At 36.6% G+C, this 15,009-nt stretch overlaps 1 protein-coding gene across 1 annotated transcript; it reads right to left on the reverse strand.

Annotated features, from left to right (window-relative positions):
• Positions 1-11,179: 11,179 nt before the first annotated feature.
• Positions 11,180-11,811, reverse strand: GCK72_012254 (uncharacterized protein; the record flags this gene model as incomplete). The annotated part of the gene is made up of 2 exons (XM_053728961.1): positions 11,180-11,480; positions 11,651-11,811. The coding sequence occupies 2 exons, from the start codon at positions 11,809-11,811 to the stop codon at positions 11,180-11,182; spliced, it is 462 nt and encodes a 153-aa protein (XP_053583733.1).
• Positions 11,812-15,009: the final 3,198 nt, after the last annotated feature.

The raw sequence follows: 15,009 nt of genomic DNA on the forward strand, positions 1-15,009 counted from the left end.
GAAACTTTTCTGAAACTGTATCTTTCAATCGTTCCATGAAATGAAGTTATCTGACGATGTATCCAAATATCGAAATGAATCTTGCAATTAACCTGGAAATCAGTGAAAATCACACAAATTTTTTGATATCACTGTTTCGAGAATGTTTTATTTATTATTAGACAAGTTTTACTCATTTTGATCGTCAAAATATAACTGTTCTCGCTAATAACAATCTATTTTATTACCTTTTAGTACCGATTATACCAGAAGACCCATCATCTGCTCTTCGTGGAAAAAGGAGGCTCTGTGGACCAGCCGGCTTATGGGTATATTGTGCAATAGCCAGCTGGAACTCAGTAAGGCCATTCGGTACCGATAGATGATGATGGGTGAGAAAATGTGAAAAATATAAACTGGTTATGAATGAAACTGTTATAAAAAACTAGTTTGGAAATAAATTATATGTCGAATTTTATAAATATTGAAATTGATTATACAGGGTGGCTTGTATTTCCCTGCATAGAAAAAACTCAAGGTGTCCATTTCAGAAAACAACTATATTTTTCGAATCAGTACAACATTATGACCAGCTTTTGAAAAAAAAACTAGGTTTGATTCCGTGGTCGCGTGCCAGACGCCCAGATGTGACAAGGAAAAAGAGACTGCGCTGCGGTTAGGAAGGTTTCACGATCAACCACAGAGATTCAATAATATAGCGGTCAACAATTATTCGATTGTCCCATTATTGGTCTAAATAGCTTACGGTAGACTTTCTGAACATTACTCAGCCCTCAACTTGAATTTTTTGAAATTGAGGAGAGTGGGGGCCTCTCTGATATCAGAAGGTCTAGTTTTTGAAGCAAATAATGGAAAACCATGATCAACTCATAAGAATGCGATAACCTGAAAATAATATGATCAAAACATGTATTAGACACTGTAAATTCAGTTCAGAACTGTTGAACTCTTCCTATATTCTGTCCTTCACTTTTGTGACGGTTTATCTAAAAACTCATCTTGTTCATATTTCTCAATACTAAAGGTTGCACTTGAAGCCCTCGTGGGTCCGTGACCATGCGTTTATCTGTTTTTTGTATTAATATAATTTTGAGGATAATATCTCAGCTGTCACCAACCAAATTTCTAGTCTCGGAAAATTTGTGCTCCTGTAGATATGAGCCAATGAATGTGGCAACTACCTACGGCGCAGAGTCTTTTTTCCTTGTCACATCTGGACGACTGGCACGCGACCACGAAATCAAACGTAGTATTTTTTTTCAAAAGCTGGTCATAATGTTGTACAGATTCAAAAAATATAGTTATTCTCTGAAATGGACACCTTGAGTTTTTTCTATGCAGTGAAATACATGTCTCAATACTTATCAGCAACCCTGTAATGTGGAGAAAGCTTTATACATAGGATTGCTGAAACTGTCAAAAAATTGTGGAAAAATTTAAAACTATACTTCTCCGTATAGACTATCTCAGTAACAAGCACTCAAAGCAGATTCCAAATGGATTACTGTTTCATCATTACCATTTTCTGATTGACATTTTTCAGAAGTGCTCCAATCGTGCTGAAATATATTTATTCAATCTGGTCGAACGTCTTCATTTTCTCAATTATGGATCCAAAATTTGAATCTGTTCAAAACTTTCAGAGTTCTGATAGAAAACCGGTGAAGATTTGAGAAGGATTCTTGCTGTCGGCATGAACGCTTTACCAGTTATGTAGTTGACGACTTTTTTATATGAAAGTTCTGGAACACGATAATTTTTTATGAAACTGCAAGCATCGTGGCTAGTTCAGATAGTTTTACAGTTTCTTATTTTTGTTATGATGAATTTCATAGCGTGTCTTACAATTTTCTTGTAGTCTCTTTTTTTGAATCCTACACCCCAAATCCCCAATTTAATGTTCCCTCTCTCCCCCTTTTCCAAACTTATTATCCCGCTACTCCCCTCATCATTTCTTCCTTTTTCAATTCTTCCTGTTCAGAATTTCTGGAGTGCTTCTTCTTCTTCTTCTTATTCTTCAGCTTCAACTACATCATCTGCCTTTCGGCTAGCTTCTGCTCTCGGAGCCATATGTGGCAGGCAGCTGGAGAGAGAGGGGAACGACGAATCGAGAATCTAATTGAAACGAGGAACGGAAGAAGAAGGGGAAAATGCGGGAAAGGAAAATGCGGGAAAAGGATGAGAAGAATGGAAAATGAGGAGGATGGTAAAGATGAGTGTGAAATGTATTGGATGGGGTCTTCAGCAAGGCAGCGATAAAAACAGTAAATGTTATATATAGAAGAAAGTATTATCGGAATGCTGAAACAGACTAAAGTGTCGAAAATCGAGCTATAACCAAATTTCCAACTATTACATAGCAAGTGAGGGAAGACACTTTTTGAAAAAAAAAAGTACACCGTTCAGATTTAAAATATTAAACTTTTCGCTTGCTTGGTATGTTTCTTCTCGCCGCAATGTTTAAACCACAATCTAGAACAATTAAAATAATTTATTTCAATACATTAGTGGTTCGAGTCTTTTAAATCTTCCGGTTTCAAAAACTAAGTATTTACTGTGAGGGTTTTTGGCACCAATACATTGGAAATTATGAGTAGGAAAAACTAAAAGCTTACAGATAGAATGAGCAATGCTTATAAATAAAACCTACAGCTTCATTTTTGTAGTTGACAACTTTTTTATACGAGCACTCTCTAATGATCATTCTGAAAATGACTCTTTTTCTGAGTTAAAAAATTTCTTCTAAAGAGTAAACCAAGCAAAAAATGGCCAGCTACAAAAATGAAGCTCTATCTTGGTGTATCTGAACATTTTTTAAATTATGATACCATCTTAAGGCAAACATCTCAAAATAAATTGGGCTTGTTAAAATTATGAAAAAAATTTCTGTAACAGTGTGCTGAGAAAACAAAATACTCATACCTATACAACTGATAGAACATTGATACAATCCTGTCCGAAGAATATTTTTGGTTTCACTTATTCGAATTGGTAATTAAAAATTTTGCTGCACCATTCTTACTGACGAAAACATTTCTCGTAGAGTCCTATTTCAAAATCTAGACATCTTCTTTGTCTCATTTACCTGGCAGTCAGCGTGTGCTGTAATCTCCTTTATTTCCAGATCTCTCATCTGCTTCGCTAGTTATCCAACAAAATCCACACCACCTGCAATAATCCATTTCCACATGTCTCCCCGTTTACCTGTTTTCATAAATTTGTCTTCATGTCTAATTGTGGGTTCATGGTATGGTTCCCGAATTGTATTAATCTTGTAAAGTTTACAGTTGCAATGAGATCTGAAAAAATAACAGACACTGAAAAAACTGATATGAGTTGTTTTCGGTTTCACTTATTTTTTTCAATTATTTGAAACTATTCTGCACCAGTCGAAATGTTTGAAGATATTTGTTACAGTACCCTGTTTCAAAATCTAGATATCTTCGATGTCTCTTTCTCTTATGAGTAGTGCAGCTCTTCCCCCATGAAATCCACCACCTGCAATAATCCATCACCTGTTCTCATAATTTAGTCATCCCACCACCCCTCATCCACCTGTTTTTTCTTCCTTCTGGGAACTATGAAGGGCCCTAAGTGTTTTTCAAATCTCCATCCCAATCACCTGTGCCCCACCTGGAATCCTAAAAAAAAATTTTTTTTAATTAAAAAAAATTAAACATATCCAACCGTCTTTAAAGGTTGCTTGAAACATGAATAAATATGAAAATCGATGTTGAAAAAGACCCATTACAGCTTTGTGTCACAGTTTCTGGCAATTAGTAAAATAAGACTAATTTAATTTCAGTCAATAAGAACGTTCAAAATTTCTGGATTCGCTTACAAATTTTTTCTGTTTTCTGTTCAATATAAAAAGTGCAATTAATTAAGAAAACCAATCACATAAATTGCCGAATTGTAAGTGGTTAAAACTTACTAAAAACAAAAAGGCACTTTTGGAGCCTAAAACCATGTCATGTGTTTTTAGGGATTTTAAGGTGAATCTGGTTTTCAGAAAAATTTGAGAGAGCAAATTGGACGGTGTAACAAATCAGGGTATTAAACACACCTGAAACCTATACATAGCTGCTGCAACTGAAAATTCTTATAAAAATTTTAACATTTAGTGAGAATAGGTAAAACATTTCCAGCGGTTTTTACAAATTGTTAGAAACATGAAAAAATATGAAATTCGATGCTGAAAAATACCCGTTAAAACTTTTTTGTGTCACTGTTTCTGGTAGTAGAGACTAACCAGTAAGTTTAAACATTGATATATTTCTAGGACTAGTTTTCAGACGTTTTAAAATTTTTATGAAAAATGAAGTGGTCCAATTTTTGTACATTATGGTTTCACTTTTATGTAATTTCAGTATACTATTCAATTTTTGTTTTTCAATTGCCAAAATGGTCTGTAGGTATTTTAAATCAAGTTTACACAAAATGAGTTCAAGTAATACCCGGAAAGAAGAACACTTCTACAGAGTTCTACAGAGTTGGGCAATCTTTGAGTTAGGGCAGTGTGTGGTTTGGTCATCTGCTATTTTTATTTTCGGAGAAAGTACAATCCATAATACCCTTGGGCCTGTGGCTTGGAGCCACCTGGAACCTACCCACTATTCTCTTTTTTCTCTCACAAGCCTCTCCCCTTTTCTTACCGCGCTCTTCAACACCCTGCCAACATCTGTTTCTTGCGGTCTCGTGGTGTAGTGCACAGGTAAAGCGCGATGGATCCATTGTGGGTTTATATGCGTCCATATCGAATATGGATCCATATAGGATCCATAATGCGTCCACATTTGAAACGCGGATCGCGCGCGGATGGAATATGGATAGGGAGGATGTCGGTCGTCCTCGAATTTCCGTGGATCGCGCGTGGATCCATATAGGATCCATATCAGTCCACGCTTAATCTGACTTTCCAACGATAATCCGATATTCCGCTTTGCGTGTTGTTTATAATAAATCGAGGCGATTTATTTTTTAGGAGTTTGCCTAAATTTTCTCCGTTTTCCAGAGTTTTCACCAATTTTTTGACAGTTTTTGTTGAAAATAAATTATGGTTCACTGAATAAAAAATAATTAAGCTATTGCCGAAACAAATTTCTGTTATTTTTCACCAAAACTCGGAAATGTCATTGATCATTTTTTTGGAAATTTATGGTTATTTTCATGAGAAAAATTAAAAGTTTCCGCTATTTTTTTTCGGAACGATATGATAAAATACATTTGCAGGTAGAATAAAAGGTAATTTGGTAAGTCTCAGTCGTTCCGAAAAGAAAAAAACGGGACTTTTACTCTGTAGAAGTGTTCTTCTTTCCGGGTATTACTTGAACTCATTTTGTGTAAACTTGATTTAAAATACCTACAGACCATTTTGGCAATTGAAAAACAAAAATTGAATAGTATACTGAAATTACATAAAAGTGAAACCATAATTTGTTTTTGATGAAAAGTGAGTGGAAACGGAGAAAAGCTTGTAGACGAACAGAGTTGGACGAGAACGGAAAAGGGAACTTGAAAAAAACAATAGATAGAACACAATACACACCTTAAGAAACTTATAGTAGCAAAAGAATAAATCTCTAGTATCCGAAACAGCCACAATATGTGGTGGTATGAACCCAATCGAATCAAAGAAACCACGGATCGCGCGTGGGTGCTAAATGGATGGCGGCCGCGCGTGGATCCATATGGATCCATAATGGATCCATCTGACATACCCACAGAATCCGCGCGCGCTCCGCGTTTCATCCACAATGGATCCATCGCGCTTTACCTGTGTAGACCACTCGGCCAAGCGGGCACATTTGAAAAAGGGTTGCCACGTAAATGAGAAGAGACCAGCCGGCTTAACCGCCGAAGGCGGGGAAGACAGGCTGGTTTTTTATAAAACAAGATCAGGGAACAGTATCTTTACTATTAACAAACGCAAACGGCTGTATGTTTGTCTGTCTGTCGCCGATCCTACCGCCCTCCCTACTGAACCGATTTTCTTCGAACTTGGACCAAAAGATCAGAAATTTCCACCACTCAATGCCCGTCTTTTTCTTTTTTCAAAAATATCAAATTTGACGTCTTCTGGAGACGATGCCGATTTCAACAGTAAAAAGCGTTGAGAAAAGGTGTGTCCCGACAGGGTGGTAGAATGCTCATCAACCTAATACTACTGATTCGGTGTTTCTTAACTGCACTCTCGAGAGCGCCCGGCCGTGCTCATTTGGTGTAGCGGTCTACGTAGATGACTCTTACGTATGGGGTGATGAGTTCGTTCCCGCCAGGTCAGAAATGTTTTTTGGTTTTTTGTTTTGAAAAGAACATAGACAATCAGTATATGAAAGTTGTATATAACTTCTTTACAGTCTAGATTTCGTAGATCAAAAGGGCTAACAGTGGTTATGTGGCTAACAGTGGCTGTAAGTGATTATCTGCACCAATCTTTTGACACTGTTCACACCGCTACGATTCCATCATAATGGGTGATAGAGTTCCAACTTTGACGGTGTTCAAAAATTAAAATCTCACAAAAACCCTGTCAGAAGCTGATGGCAGCTTACAATAAGACTTTTGTCCGCAGCTTCATATCAAAAACTCAAAAAATACTGTAAGAGCATTTTTTGAAGAAGAGAATAGGAAATCCGAATTTCTAAAAGGGGAATTGACTTCCCGTGTGTCTTGAGAATTCTCTATAAATTTACACCTCGATAGTTTCGAATCTGCTCTTTTGAATGATAATAGTCGAAAAATGCAAAACTCTCGGAAAGTTGGACATTTTGCTCCGGGGGGAGGGGGTCTAAAACTTAAAAATAATACTTTAAATGAATTATATTTCTGGAGGTATGAATAGGAAAGCATCCAAATTCCTGAGCTTCAGTAAAACCATACTTGTCACGGGCCGGGCCGGGCCGGGCCGGGCCGGGCCGAAATCAGGAAAAATCTCGGCCCGGCCCGGCCCGGCCCGTGGCCCGGCCCGGCCCGCTCGGCCCGTTTTGAAACATTTTTTCAAAACATTTTGAGTTTTTGAACTTTTTTTGGAAATTTTTTGAAATTTTTTGAAAAAAGTATAGTTTTCGAATAAACATTTAAAATTGAATCAAAATGTGAATATGTAATGATAATTTAAGCATTTTTACTGTTTTTTTTCGAAAAATTTCAAAAAAAAATTGGTAAAAATGGGTACCCATTTTTGAATCCGGGCCGCCGGGCCGGGCCGGGCCAAGAGAAATTTCGGCCCGATTTTTGACAAGTATGAGTAAAACCATGTTCAAACAGAGGAAAATATAGAAGATCAAATTCCAGCAAAATTATTTCGGTAAAGGTTTCTTGGTCTCAAGCCAAAAAAGGCATTCCCTGTATTTTGCTCAATTAAAGAAGCGCCGTATGCTCTGTTACACCCAGAAGCTTAGGAGTTTACGAAATGGAAGGATACTACTCAAGAAGTGGTGGTAATTTGTGAATAAGGAAATTTGTCGTAACTCGGTTACCTACAAAAAAGTGATCAATGATCCCTTCCCTTTTCGAGAAGTTACCAAAATTCAGCTTTCTATGAGAGTATTTTAAAATAGTTCCGGCAGAGGTGAAGTAAAAAATCGCTCATTCTAAAATCCAAATTCCTTCAGGATAGAAAAATTACTGAAAATCTGAATGATCATTCGCTTTTGAGAAGGGAAAAAAGAAAACTTATAAGGAAATCAAAGGAAGAAAATCCCGATTATCAAATTCAAAAACCGTTCTTTCTAAATTCTATATTCCATCAGGATAGAACAGGTAATTGAGAAATTTTGTAGAATTGTAATCTGAAAAGATTTTGCAATTGTTCTCTCCCGGAACGGACAGCTCAGCTTACAAAATCTACAACCAAGTAAAGAGAAGTTTACGATCTAGATGTCGGTGACCTTTTAAATGGCCCCACTGTCTGAATTATTTAGGAAGCGCCGCAGGCGCTGTAAAACTGAGAAGGGTGGTGTAGGGAAGGAGGTTGAGCAGCCGTAGGCTGCGCCAACCGACTGGTCACTAACGAGATAACAACGCCTAACGTGCCGCCGCCAGCGCCCAAGAGTGCCGAAATTCTCCATTTGAAACCGAAATTGACAAAACAGCGGCGAGAAGTGCGCGCGCGCCCGTAGGTCAACACGCGGCACACAGTGACATACGGAGGTGAGTCTAGAAACTCAAGCGACTTTTAAGAATAGTTTAGAAGAGCACACGGTGCCAACCGTACAAGAAGACAGAATCCACAAGCACAGCGGTGCAAAAAATATTGAATTCGTTGCCAAAGTTTAGGAAACAGAAGTCAGTTAAAGAGAGAACTGAGACATTTCTGATGTTTCAATGATTTTAATAACGAAACATTATAATTTTCAGAATTTATTTAGATTGTTTTTGACTTAAAATTTTCTCAATGAACTCTCAAAAAGCACGAAAATGACATAAGTGACATTTTAGCGCTATTAAAAGCCTCTGGATTTAGTTATGAAAATATTCACATAATTTTCTTTGTTTTTCATGAGCTTTAAATTTTCTAATAAAAATTTCAGACAGATAAATTACTTGTTTGTTTTTGTGAATTCCATGTTCCCAACAGATCTCAATTAAGAAACTGCATTCCAATAACAGTTAATTTTTTTTATAATTTTTCTTCAAAACACAAAAATAGAACTACAACAATACTAACTTTGAAAAAATTTCAGTTTCATCAACTTTTTATTTCTAGGAACATCAAGCAAAACCGTTCACTTCGCAATGAAAGTTTTTTGTAAAACGGTTATATGACTGAGGAAAATGTACGTTTCGAAATATAAAGGAAACGTTCTCTTTTTCTAAAGAAAAATGTCTCTTTTTCTAAAAGTAACTCTCCGATATCAATACCAAAGTAACAGCTAAACGGTTCTCCATTATCTGAAACAGTAATTTAATGCTACTGGTAAGTTGAAATTTAGAAATCAAATATTAGCACCAGAGCCAAAGAGTGTCAACTTCTTACAACTGCGCTCTACTGAAACTCAGGAAAATAAGATGAGGAATTAAAAGACGCAGAGAAATAGAGACATTTCTCTCGAGGATTTCGGTAAAACTGTTGTGAGAGTTCAACTGCATTGGCATTATCTTGAAATCGTGAAAATAAAAAAATGTTTTACTTGAAACATAAGATAAATTCAGTACCACTTTGTGTAAATTAGAAGAAAATGGTAGAGGAACTTGCTAGAGGAAAGTTTTGTAACTATATCGACGGCTCATTGCTGTAAGCATTTTATTTTCTTAGAATCCAGATAATTTGCATTAATGGTTCAAAAACAAAGCAGTAGAATAAAAAAAAATGTTTTGAGTTCGGCTCTGAAATTACTATAACGATTAGTAAAAATTGAATATGTGAAAAAGGGCAAGAATATTTTTATACTGTTTAGAATTATACGTATATCATCTTACAATTTTTCACAAAGATTATATCGTCTACGCAGTCAATCTGAAAGACCCATTAAAATAATAGAAATGTCTGCGGAAAAATATTTACGTTGAAACTGTAAACAACAGTTGTCCAATAAAATCTTTTAAGCTAATAAGGTTCACTGTTGCAATGATTTCAATCAGTGTGCTCCACCGGGATTTAAAAACTAGTGAAAACCGGTTTTTCATGAAAAAACCGGTGAAAATATTCACCGGTTTTCACCGAAATTCACCGGTGTTTCACCGGGGAAAACCCGGAGAAAACCGGTGATCACCGGGTTTTCCCCGGGGAAACACCGGTGAAAAAACCGGTGTTTCCCCAGTTTCCACCGGTTTTCGCCGGAGTTTTTTTGAAATTGGTAACACATAACCGGACATTTCGAAACCGGACATTTCGAAACCGGACATTTCGAAACCGGACATTTCGAAACCGGACATTTCGAAACCGGACGTTTCGCAACCGGACATTTTGAAACCGGACATTTCGAAAAAGGACATTTCGCAACCGAATGACACTTAGAAACAAAAAAATGCCGGTTGCGAAACGTCCGGTTTCGAAATGTCCGGTTGCGAAACGTCCGGTTTCGAAATGTCCGGTTGCAAAACGTCCGGTTTCAAAGTGTCCGGTTTCGAAATGTCCTGTTTCAAAATGTCCGATTGCAAAATGGCCGGTTGCTGTCATGTTCGTTCACGTTGAAGTGTTTGCATCATCAAAAAAAACCGGTGAAAACCGGTGAAAACCGGGGATTCCCCGGGGAAAACCGGGCACCGGTGAAAAATGAAAACCGGGGAAAACCGGTTTTTCAATATTGAACACCGGGGAATTTCGGTGAACACCGGTTTTCGCCAAACTTGACTCTGGTTTTTATTTTTATAAAACCGAGAAAAACTTCACCGGTGATTATAACGGTTTTCACAGGTGAAAAAAAACCGGGTTTTCGCCGGTTTCTTCACCGGCGGAGCACACTGATTTCAATTGACAAAATGAACATTGCAGAGATATTAATAGTAGGTGCACATACTTTTTAGAGTGTCAAACAGATAATTGCAGATTCACGAAAGTTTTTTCAGTTTTCGAACACGAATGGTGAACTGATTTGATCATAATTCGAACGATACACATTTTGAATTTTAATTTTGAGGATCCTTTATGACAATTCCAGGTAACTTACTGACATTACTTTATCACATCAATGAAACATCATAAACATCAAAAACAATTGTCACAAAATTAGATTTCATTTTCAAAATCCTTCAGAAACTCAAAGTTTATACAAATTAGGGAACTTATAATCCTCCGTCTACTGAAATCCTCACTCCACTTTGTATTCTTTCTCTCCATCACGTGTGCCGTATAGGCATGACTTATCCGAAGTGTTGGCTTCACTTTTATGAACAACCAATCCATGGATCAGAATCAAGGATCCCTTGGAAATAGGGACATGTTGGATTTTGGGTTGATCGTATGTTGGACGGGTGCCAATGAATTTGAGGAGTGGGCCCCCGGTGGTTTCATGGGTTCGGAGTAAATTATAGGTACGGAAGTTCGCGATATATGAAAAATCTGGTGTTTTGTAGGTGATTGTTGACGATAGACAAGTCGCGATTTACCTGTGCGAGACCCGGGTTCAATTCCCGGCCGGGGAGAACTTTTTATTATTTTCTTACCTTTATGACTTCCCGGAATGAACGAAAGACATCCATTCTCCACACCAGCCTCGGCTATATGTAGCTATCCTCACCCAGTCAGATGATCAATTGGATCCACTCGAAGAAAAGTAGAATCCGCGTGGCCAGTGACTGCTCCTCCAATCTTCGGCTTCTTGAAAATATACATACTTTGAACAACTTCAGGCTCCTGGTATCCGATTTCCTTGAAGATTTTTTGAATCTTGGTGTTGAATGTCATCTTCTTGAAAGTTGAGTCAAGGAAATGAAGACAGAGTCCAATTTTGTTAAGAGCCTTGTCTTTTGGAACCGTGAGATCTCCGTTCTTGTCAACGGCACCTTCCTCGATAAAGAATCGGATTTTGTAGGAACTGTTGAGGAATTACGAATTAATTTACGAGTCGGCAGCGTTCTGGAAATGAAGAAAAACGAGTAGATATTTTTGAAATAAAAAAATTCTGTTTCGAAAAATCCATTTCAGCATTAAAGCTTTATCAGTAACATTATGAAGTTGCATACGACGACTTAAATAAAATCTCACCTTTTTCTCATCGTACGTTGAAAACACATTTTTGGGTACTCCGCCAGATGCATATCATCCAAAATTTCTACTATCGCCCCTTTCATTTCTTCAATTTCCTGATCGTTGAACACATTCTCCACGAAACCATCTCTCTCGAATTTTTGAGAAAGGTCGGACATTCTGGAAATTTCAATTGTTGAATTACTTCAATAGATTCCTTAAAAAGTAAAACAAACTGATGAAACATTAAAAAGTCAATATTTAAGGGAAAAAGTAAAAAAAAAAGTGAGTGGTCAAATGATGATAGACGGTAAATAGAACTAACTTTTCGGGCGGTGTCATCAAGACTATTTTCTCTGCCTTTTTTGGTTGTGGTCGCGTAAACTGAACTATCCGACGAAGAAATAGAGATAATAAACACAAGGGATGGGAGGCGGTCATTACTGGGAAGTTTTCTGTAAAACATCTGCTATGCCTAGAGATTATTGATGAGAAAAAATATCTGTGGAAAATGTCACCGAGCAGTAGCGGTAAAATTTTTAAAATTCTGTCCAAATTCCATTCTTGAACTGAATTATCCATAAATCAGTGGTCCTGCGACGATTGGTGTCCATGGTCGAGCCAATGATTAGGTGTGAATGGATGGATGTTTTTGTTCTAATGAATTATAATTGTAATTTGACTGAACTGCAGAATGATAGAGAGTTCATGAAACAGTTCACATTTAAATCCTGATATTAGTTTTGGAAAAGCTGCTAGTAGACAAGTATGACGGTTTATGGTTGGATCTCAAATGGATCCATCGAACTGATCAGAAGTGGATGATTTTACAGTTTTATTATTAGTGTTTTTAGCTACCCTGTAAACAGTTTGATATTCTAGCACAGATTTCCATACGATATGTCGGTGTTTTATCGCAAACGGTCAAATACAGTAGGTGCTTGAATCCGATAGAAACAGACATATAGATAGTCAGACAGACCTGATGTTGAATTTATTTATTTTGATTCGAGATGAAGGGCAAAGAGCCACTGATACAACCGAAGTGAATAACAAAAAGATATAGAAACAATTTGATGGGCCGATTCTGGAGGACGCAAAATCAGGAAGGAAACTATTTTTCCCTTTGGAAGTAGTAAAAAGAAAAATAGTTTTTGCCCTTGTTTCTGTTTGTTATTAAAAACGAATTTCACCGTTTTATAAGACTCTTAAAAGAATCAGAAAAAATAATTTCCTGCTGTTGATACTTTACTTTTGCTGATCATATAAATTTAGTGTTCGAGTGAACAATATACCTAATTAATGTCTCCCACTCAAAATAGGACGGTACCTCAAAAGCAAGTGACACTATTGGAAAATTATTTTCAGAAATCTCAGCGTCTCTTTCAACTCTTGCGTTTAGATACTTGTATAGGCTACTATGTACTACGTTTTCACTGTATACAATTTAAGTTTTGCCGGAATAAATGTGAAAAATGTGCATGTTTCAGAATTATTCTAATTTTGTGCTCGATTTCTGATTTTCGATTCTTTGATTGGCTACTTCCGACCACTTCGCTTGGATTCGTATTGACAAACGGTTCCATACGTTCCCTTTCCGATGAGACTTTTTTTGGTAAAGTCGGACAACCGTACGCTTTCCCCCACAACTATCATTTGTGTTTGGGCGTGATCACGTTCTTCTTGCATGTTGTAATGTCTTTGGTTATCCTTCACTCTCCGTTTCAAACGCCCTATATTCCTATCAGCGACCATCAACACAACTTTTCCTGTCGAGTCACCCGTTTCAAATCAATGATATTTGTACACGGAGAAAGAAGTTGGTGGTACTTCGTGCGGTTGGTAAGTGTGCAACGGTTTGGCAAGTTTCTCTACGTCGGGGGTTCACTTTTGTAATTGAGGTATTAGAGTTTTGGGAAGATCCGTGAATCACAATCCGACGTTTTCCCGGAGAGAAATCCGATCGCATGACCTTTCGAAGAAAGTAATTTTCTGTAAATGTTTGGAATTTTTCGAAAATAGCCAAAAATGTTAATATACCTGTGAATAATTTTTCTAGTGGTCAAATCAAAGACTGCTAATCTATTTTTCTCCAGAATTGTGTGCAGTTTTCGTTTGAAATTTCAAAATACTAATTTTTGAATGAATTACTGCGAAAATGTTTCTAATAACTTTAAAAGGACGCGGTTTTTAACAATAGGCAAATTTGAAAGGACTAGAATATTATTATAGTAGAAATCGAAAATAAATTTAGCTTTTAACTATTTTTCAATTGTTTTTGTCCGCAAATGTACTTATTTTTACAGTGGCCAATTCCTATGAAGTCAGTGAGGTTTTTTCCTGTCTGATGACAATAGACTGTAAATGGCAAAACTAATTTATGAATCACGTTCTTTTTTGAGTTGGCTCAAGTTATTTATATTTTTCTCTTAATCTTCCCCGTAATGGGATTTTGAGCCATTATTCTGTGTTGTAAGTCATTTTCTCATTGATAGAAGTCTATTAATGACCATTTTTACATTTTCCATTAGTCTTCCTAAATCTTGAATTTTTTGACAGAATCAGCTCTAGTATTTGCGCCTTTCTCGTGCGCGGTGCCGAGAAACGGGTCAGATCCGTTGAAGGCGTAAAATTCAAGTGAGAAATTGAAACGAAAATAATTTGCGAAAATCCTCTGTTTTTTCAACAAGATTTATAAAGAATTTATTTTTGAGAACTAATATCTTCATTGCACAATCTTCAATTTCTCATTCAGTGGGATGTTCCAATTTTGCTACCTATAACGCGAAAAAATTCATGCAACATGAAAGTTTCGGATATTCTGAGTAAATGAAACAGGGTATTCTGTTTATCACAAACAAATATATTGACAAAAACGTAATACATTTAAATTTTGAGCCAGTGTCAACATAATCAGATTAACATTATCTTGGGAGTTCTCTCACCGTATAGGCTTCATTTTTTCCGTGCAGTTCAAAATATGAAGCACTCATTTATACCAACCTCAATGAAGGCGGAAGTGATGTTGTCCAATTTTATTTTGAACTATGACAACCATGAAACAGTGAAACATCTTTCTTGTACCATGATTTAAAAAAAGAAAAATATGTTTCAGTAAGTTGTCTTCTCATCGATCTTCAGTTTGCTGCCAGTGCGTATGATTGTTGTATGACAGTTTCCCCAAAAAGTCGATAATTTCAAGAAAACTGAAAAGCTTCTATTGTTCTAATACATTTGAGAATTTTTTTGAAGTTTATGAAAGCGTGAAAACTGTAAAATAATCATTCAATCTCAAAACCACTGGTTCCCACCATTTCAAATTTGTTGGTAAAATTTGTTCAAAAAATGTTTGCAAAACTTTTACTTGTCAGAATTTA

Source organism: Caenorhabditis remanei, chromosome IV, assembly GCF_010183535.1.
Source record: "Caenorhabditis remanei strain PX506 chromosome IV, whole genome shotgun sequence".
NCBI classification, from domain to species: Eukaryota; Metazoa; Nematoda; class Chromadorea; order Rhabditida; family Rhabditidae; genus Caenorhabditis; species Caenorhabditis remanei.